This window comes from Teleopsis dalmanni, chromosome 1 (genome assembly GCF_002237135.1).
Source record: "Teleopsis dalmanni isolate 2A chromosome 1, ASM223713v2, whole genome shotgun sequence".
In the NCBI taxonomy this organism is placed as follows: Eukaryota; Metazoa; Arthropoda; class Insecta; order Diptera; family Diopsidae; genus Teleopsis; species Teleopsis dalmanni.
The window spans coordinates 127232809-127241324 of NC_051846.1; the positions used below are offsets into that span (position 1 = coordinate 127232809).

The following is an 8516-nucleotide window of genomic DNA, read 5'->3' on the forward strand; positions in this document are numbered from 1 at the left end:
TGCGGCATTTGTGTGAGAAAAGACGAGATTTGTGGAAAACCAACAACTGGATTCTTCACCACTACAATGCTCCATCGCACACGGCTCTTGTTGTACGCGATTTTTTGACCAAACACGGCACTGCTGTCATCGCTCAAACACCATATTCGCCAGATCTGGCGCCGTGCGACTTTTTCCTGTTCCCGAAACTCAAATTGCCTCATCGTCCTACGCGTTTTGAGTCGATTGAATCGGTAAAAGAGAATTCGCTGAAGAAAGTAAAAGCCATACCTGCACGGGCCTACGAAAAGTGTGTGGAAGATTGGGTTGGATTGGAAGCGTTGGCATATGTGTCTCACTTCAGAATAAGCATATTTTGAAGGGGATAATATAAATTTGGAAAAAAATTTAAGTTTACAAAATTACAAAATCCGGGTACTTTTTGAGCATATATATATGTATTTATATATATATGTATTATACATATATTAGGGTGGCCGTTATTTACGAATGTGTTCAAATTCTAGATGCCACCCCCTAAATTTATTCGAATACTCAAAAAACTACTAAATGTGAAGTTTTAGACTATTCGGATAATGTTTAGAGGTCGCTCATCGACCTTAAACTTCGGAAAAATGCCATTTTTTCTCTTTTTTCAAATTTCTTCGCTCCCATCTCACGTATTTTTCACCTTTGACTATTTGTACCAAATTAATATTATTCTTTACCATATTAGCTTTCAAATAAGGTAAAAATCAATCCATTTCGTCCACAATTAACTAAATTATTACTAAAACAAGAAATCATACTAGACGTTTATTGAAGCTTTCAAGAGCAGCATAAATATGGGAGTAAATACGAGTACGTATGAGCGAAAGCACAGTTTCTTGGACACAAAATGGTACAATATAATATTTAAAGAAAATCAAATACTTCCTCATTATATATAATTGTCCACACTTGATTTGAATAATATGCACAAAATAGATTATGTACGCTACTTGGTGCTAACCCAGATCCTTAATCTGTGTTAGCTTGGTAGCCAATTTTTATGTGTAAATGTAGTTTGAGCACTTGTAACCCAAACTACTTGTATTTTCTATTTTGATTAGTTTGAGCACTTGAAACCCAAACTAACCGATGCGAGAAAGTAAGAAAGTTATAATTGATTTTTCTTTTCCTTCTGAATTTTATTAACATAATTTCTTATATTTATACAAAATTATTTGATTAACAAGCTATTAAATTATGCATTAATTGACAATAAATATTAATGCATAATTCACAAATAAATAAATTTGCCTACGCTGTGCTGACATAATTATAGGCCAACATATTACACACTTTCTTCAGTGCATTGACCAACAAGAAACGCTGATAATGCAAAATTGCACTTTTCGTTGGTCAATGACTGGTCGCAGTGTTGGCCCAAATAATATGTAAACACATGTAAACAAATAACAAAAAAAACAAAAATATAAAATAATATTAAATGCAAACATAAACATTCTCCCCGCCGTTGAGTGCCAACTCAACTTGTCCTAGGTTGTGGTCACAGTGAAGTCCAAATTTTGTTGACGTAATTCTGCATTTTGCATATCATTTCCTCGTGTTGAAATTTCGCTTATTGTGTGTTTCTGACATCTGTTGTGTTTGGTTTTCCAAGTAATGATTATGATTATTGTTATAGAAATTAACAACGCCAAATAACTTATCGTATGATGATGAATACTGTTTAATCGCACTCTAGAGGGAAGATATGTCAAATTTTCCTTAATTAGCTGGTTTTGTAATTCTTTTCAGGTGGCTCGTCTTGATCTGTGCCTTCGTATGGTGTTTTCGAGTTCGCCTTTGGAAAAACCTTTGAAAGTTGTTCATCAGAAGCAGGAGATTGTTCATCGGCTGGAAACAGAGGTGCTAATCTTGTCAAAGGACGTCTTAGAGTTCCTGATGCCATTCTAACATCAACCACGCGAACTAGACCGTCATCTCCCTTATATACTTTTGCAATACGTCCAAGCGGCCATTTTAATGTAGGAACATTATCTTCCTTGATGATTACAAGGGTACCTTCTTTTATATTGGGATTGGCTGCTTTCCATTTGTGTCGACATTGTAGTTCAGTGAGGTACTCGGTTTTCCAACGTTCCCAAAAGTCCAATTTGAGGCGAGAGACTAATTTCCATCTTGTCACCAAATTTATATTTCCTGATTGGGCCTTTGCATCTGCCATTGCTGTGAGTGGTTCTCCGATTAAGAAATGACCAGGTGTTAGTGCTGACAAGTCATTCGGATTACTTGACATAGGTGTCAATGGTCGAGAGTTCAGTATTGCTTCGACTTCTAGTACCACAGTCTCTAGTTCCTCATATGTTAGTGACGTGGTCTTAGTACTTCGTATCAATAGGTGTTTTGCTGATTTGACTGCTGCTTCCCACAGTCCACCGAAGTGTGGTGCACGAGGAGGTATAAATTTAAATGTTATTCCTCTTTCATTACATTCGTTAATTATCTTCTCTTGTGCCTTGCTTGAATTGAGTCTGCAAGTTCAAGTAATTGATTACTTGCTCCGACGAAATTTGTGGCATTGTCACAAAACAAATTTTTGCAGTGTCCTCTTCGAGCAACAAAACGTTTCAGCGATCCGATGAATGCAACTGTGGTTAAATCGCTGACTACTTCGAGATGAACTGCCTTAGTTGTAAAACAACAGTACACAGCAATGTATGCCTTGTGTGGTTTCTTGCCTCGGATTCTGTAATGTATCCAAAAAGGTCCGCAAAAGTCCACGCCAGTGGTGAGGAATGGTCGCCCAGGTTGTACTCTTGTCGCTGGCAAATTACCCATCAGTTGTTCATAAAATCGTGGTCTTACTTTAGTACAACGTACATAATGTTGTACTACTGACCTTGCCATCAATTTGCCCTTAATTGGCCAGTATCGTTGACGCATGTTAGCTAGGAGAGACTGCGGACCACAGTGCATGTATTTCTTATGGACTTGTTCCATTATTAATTTGACAATGGGGTCGTTATAAGGCAACAACATAGGATGTTTGGCGTCATACGATAATGAGGCTGCATCCAACCGTCCAACAACTCTTATGATGCCTGTATTATCAATAAAAGGTGCCAGTGATGCCAATGCACTGGACTTATTTATTCTTCCATCAGATTTCATAATTTTGATTTCATTTTTAAATTCTGCATATTGAATGCCTTTGATGATGACCTGATGTGCTGCATCTAGATCATCTGGAGTCAAAAAATTGCTTGAATGATCATTTTGTTTTCTTCTGATTCTTTTTACGAATCTTAAAATGTACGATAATATCCGTTGAAGTCTTCCAAATGAGTTGTTGTGTCGTATTGAATATATGAACTCTCCAGGATTTGCTGTGCCTTCAACAACAGACAATGTAGATACTGGAGTTTCCTTCTTCCTTTCAGGATCAATGAGGGTTTCGGATTTTAACGCTGATGATGGTTTTGAAGGCCACAGTTCTTCCCGACCATGCAGGAACATAGGTCCATAAAACCACATACTTGATGACTGTAGTTTATGGGGTGCAAGGCCTCTTGATAAAATGTCAGCTGGATTGTGTTCCGAACTGACGTGGCGCCACTGACTTGTGGCTGTTAATTGATGAATGTTGCTTACTCGGTTTGCAACGAAAGTGTGAAACTTTGATGATGGAGAGTTGATCCATGATATCACTATTTGTGAATCACACCAAAAGAACGTCTGGTAATTTCTTATTTGTAGATCGTTCTTTATTCTTTTTGCTAGTTCTGCGCCAACTACAGCTGCACAAAGTTCGAGACGAGGTAATGTCAACCTTTTCAAAGGTGCAACTCGAGATTTGGCGCACAATAGTCGTACAATAATTTGACCATTCTGAAGTGTTGATCGCATATACGCTGCAGCACCATATGCCTTTTCTGATGCATCTGTAAAGATGTGTAATTGAATGTTGGCAGGAACTTCACCCTTGAAAATATGACGAGATATCTGCAGACAATTTACTTTCGTCAAATTGTTCCGGAACTCTAACCACTGTTTATGTAATTCAGTCGGCAGTTTTTCATCCCAATCCATCTTTAAATTCCATAATTCTTGAATAAAGATCTTTGCCATCACCACAACTGGTGACAAAAGTCCTAGTGGATCAAATAGCCTTGCTAAATCTGAGGTTGCACTGCGCTTCGTCGTGCTGCAAACAGGTTCCAATTTAACCTTGACGCATAAACTATCAGATTTTGGACACCAGGATAACCCAAGAGTTTTTGTTGTATCGTTATTATTTTCTAAATCTAAATTGACTTCTAAGTCATCGTGTGGAATTCCTTGTAGTAGACTTGGATGATTTGCGCACCATTTTCGCAATTTAAAACCGCTTGCTGTCAGTATTTTGTTTAATTGACTCTGAGTTTCCAACAATGTTCTCAGACTATCTGCGCCGTGTAAACAGTCATCTACATAGAAGTTTTGTTTGAGAGCAGATGTACCTAATGGATAATTTTGCATATTGTCATCAGCTAAAACTTGCAAACATTTGGTTGCTAGATACGGTGCTGATCTAGTACCATATGTTACTGTGTTGAGTTCAAAGTACTTTATCGGTTGACTTGGTTCATTTCTCCAAACGATAAGCTGACATTGTCTGTCTTCTGGATGTACAAGTATTTGTCGGTACATCTTTTCAATGTCTGTTGTAAACACATAACGAGGAAGACGGAATCGTAATAAAATAGATAGTAATTCACTTTGAACAGTTGGTCCGGTGTGTAGTAAATCGTTGAGAGATTGCCCTGATGTTGTCTTGGATGATGCATCAAATACCACACGTAACTTGGTGGTGGTACTATCGGGTTTAAGCACACAATGGTGTGGAATAAAGTAATGTGGTGACATGATCCTTTCAATATCTATTTCGGTCATATGTCCCAATTTTTCATATTCATCTAAAAACTCTACGTATTGTCGTTTGAGGTGACTATCCTTTGAAAGTCTACGCTCTAGTGCTAGAAATCTATTTGTAGCAATGTCTTTCGAATCTCCCAAAGCGAATCTGTCATTTATAAAAGGAAGACGAACGATGAATCGTCCCGTAACATTCTGATATGTAGTTTGAGTGAATTGAGCTTCACATTGTTGTTCTGCTATTGACAAGACCTTTGAGTGAGTATCAACTTCTTCAACCTTCCAAAGTTGTTCTATTGCGTTTTCCAAACTATCTTCTGATGCTATTCCACATGTTGCAATCATTGTGTTAGCATTTTGGATTTTTCCAGATACGATCCATCCGAGCACAGTGTTCTGTAGAATTGGTAGTTCCCTTGAAAGTTGTATTTGACCAGGACTTTGGAGTTGATGATAAAATTCTGCTCCAAGCAACATATCAATTTTGTCAGACTTATAGAATGTAGGATCTGCTAATTGGATGTTATTGGGCAGATTCCAATTTGAAATTTGTAAGTGTTGCGATGGTTGATTGGATACAATTTTTGGCAACACAAATGCTTCAAGTATTGTTTTGTAATCGGTCACTTTTGATTGCACAGAAAGTGTTGTACGACTTTTTGATCTCAATTTACCTATCCCTATGCCTTCGATGCAAATCGAACTGGAGCTTACTTGCAGACCCAATCTGGATGCCAATCGTTCAGTCACAATATTTATTTGTGAACCTGAATCCAGTACTGCTCTGCACTCGAATGTTCTTCCATTAGAGTTGGAGGATAAAAGTTTTGCTGTTCCTAAAAGAACGCAACTGGTATGACCATGATTGATGGATGACATTAGAGTTGTTTGTGCAAGTGGCCTTGAAGTGTTTTCAACTGACGTATGATTTGATGGTTGAACTGGGTGTCTATTTTGATGCAACAGTGTATTATGTCTTCTTTGGCATATAGTACAACCCCTGCTGGAGCATTATAATGCCATATGACCAGGTTTCATGCAGTTTGTGCACAATTTATGACGTTTTAGTAAATCGTACTTCTGTTGTATGGATTTACGTTTGAAAGTTTCGCATGAAAATAATTGATGACTACTATTGCAAGTAATACATTTTGATCCTGAGTCTGTAGCTGCAAGTGCTACTGCTGGATGTCGTGGTTTGTGACTTTGTTTGTGGTTTCCATTCGTCATTGATTCGAATGCCTGAAACCTTCCTTCTAGAAACCGCAATAATTCTTTTAATGAAATTATTCTTCGGCTGTCTTCTAACGATTGCTCGAATGCTGTATGTGAAGCTTTGTCTAGCTTTCTAATAATTACGTGAACCATTATGGCGTCCCAAGATTTAACATCAATACCTTGAGCTGCTAATCCATAATAACATTCTTTTGTAACATCATGTATGCCCTTAAGACTGCTTGCTGATTCAATTGTTATATTTGGTTGTGATAACAATTTATTTAGTAATGCTGTCACCAAGAGTCGTTTGTTGTCATACCGATTTGACAGAATATCCCAAGCTATATTATAATTTTGCTCGGAAATTGGCAGATGCCGTATGAGGGCTTTCGGCTCACCTGCCAAGTTTGTAGATAAATGGAACATTTTGTGGGCTGCGCTTATTGATTGATCATGGATCAATTGTTGAAACAAATCTCTAAATTCAATCCATTTCAAATAGTCTCCATCAAATGTTGGTAAAACTATTTTTGGAAGTCTGATTTGTTGAGTTGCTGCAGGCCCCTCTGACGTCAATCCTTCAGTTGGTTGACTGTGTTGTTTTAAATATATTAACGCGTTTTAGGAATCTTTATCCGTTGAATAATATTGATCCCAAGTATATCCGACGATGTCTTGTGCGTCGGCTGATGACCATATTTCATCATTGTTATCCCTCAGATCCTTCTGATATTTTTCTATCAGAGAATATTTCAGATCATAATAACTAGGATGATGTTTTATGGTTATTTCTTCATATATTTCATCTATGCTCGTGCGTAGTGCATTCATTAATGAGGATTGCTTCTGCATGGTTCGCATGAGCGATGTAGTATTATTTGGCCCTCTTGGGCTTATTACTGGCTTCCCGTCCTGTGGTTTCAGGAGTAGCCTTGATTTCTCCAGCTTGAATCTTTCATCATATGTGACTACTAGATTGGAGATTTTTTTGAAATAGTCTGCACTGAAATACTCATTTTGAAGTTCAGATTGTGGCAGTACTTTGATTTCAGCATCATTAGATTCGAACTTATCCCACAACGTGTTTAGTTTATTTAGCCGATCTTCATAATATGTGGTATCCTGCTTGCGGGTACTAGAATCCTTTTTGAAATTGGTTATCAGTCGCTCAATTTCTGTACCGAGCTCTGACTGCTTCTTTAATAACGCATCCATGGCGATGTTTGAATTTTCGGTCCGAAAATTCCAATGAATAAATACTTCAGCTGGTTACTGAGTAGACCTTTTGGTGTATCCTTTTGTAGGTAATTGACTCCTTTGATATGTATTTCAACAAAATGAAAGCTGATATTTCATCAACAATCACGTCGGGGTCACCAAAAAATGTACGCTACTTGGTGCTAACCCAGATCCTTAATCTGTGTTGGCTTGGTAGCCAATTTTTATGTGTAATGTAGTTTGAGCACTTGTAACCCAAACTACTTGTATTTTCTATTTTGATTAGTTTGAGCACTTGAAACCCAAACTAACCGATGCGAGAAAGTAAGAAAGTTATAATTGATTTTTCTTTTCCTTCTGAATTTTATTAACATAATTTCTTATATTTATACAAAATTATTTGATTAACAAGCTATTAAATTATGCATTAATTGACAATAAATATTAATGCATAATTCACAAATAAATAAATTTGCCTACGCTGTGCTGACATAATTATAGGCCAACATATTACACACTTTCTTCAGTGCATTGACCAACAAGAAAAGCTGATAATGCAAAATTGCACTTTTCGTTGGTCAATGACTGGTCGCAGTGTTGGCCCAAATAATATGTAAACACAGGTAAACAAATAACAAAAAAAACAAAAATATTAAATAATATTGAATGCAAACATAAACAGATTAATAAATATAATAAAAGGAAAGGAGTCCTTAAGTAAACAAAAGAAATTCTCTTAGGTGTTAAGGATGAAATAACAACTTTTTGTTACAAAGAACTACAAAAATCAATTTGCAGACAAGACTATAAAGAACTATTGGAACTAGTTATCATCTCTTTGGGAGAAAGTTCATCACCAATATTCCGAGACCCTGGACCAATGCACCATGCTCGTTGGATGTCCAAAGCCCTTTACTGTTTAAAGATATATTTATTTCGAAATGAGTTCATCTTTCGAAGAGCAAAAGCTAAAAGAAATCTGTTTGTTCATAATACATGTTTACGTAAAATATTGGTTCAAATGTGTTATAGCATCAGAAGCAGCTTACAAAGATTTTTGTTTTATAAAAGAAATGTATAATTATAGATGTATTGATAAGACAATATCTGAGCCTGCTATTAAGAAGATGTGTAACCATTTATGGTATTTATGAGATGAATGCATTGGTCTATCATTT

The 8516-nt window shown here is 36.7% G+C and overlaps 1 protein-coding gene across 1 annotated transcript; it reads right to left on the bottom strand.

The window, feature by feature from the left end:
- Positions 1-1756: 1756 nt before the first annotated feature.
- Positions 1757-5781, bottom strand: LOC119666018. Its single transcript, XM_038075278.1, has 2 exons — positions 2696-5781; positions 1757-2519 (listed from the first exon to the last, which is right to left on the bottom strand). The coding sequence occupies exons 1-2, from the start codon at positions 5779-5781 to the stop codon at positions 1757-1759; spliced, it is 3849 nt and encodes a 1282-aa protein (XP_037931206.1).
- Between the last annotated feature and the right edge of the window lie 2735 nt (positions 5782-8516).

What these genes read in the sequence shown, in the direction of transcription:
- LOC119666018 (XM_038075278.1), bottom strand. Translation starts at nt 5,781, where the DNA reads ATGTCATCCATCAATCATGGTCATACCAGTTGCGTTCTTTTAGGAACA. An exon ending in CACAAGGCATACATTGCTGT is followed by an intron (nt 2,520 to 2,695) that starts GTACTGTTGTTT and finishes TTGAACTTGCAG; the next exon opens with ACTCAATTCAAGCAAGGCAC.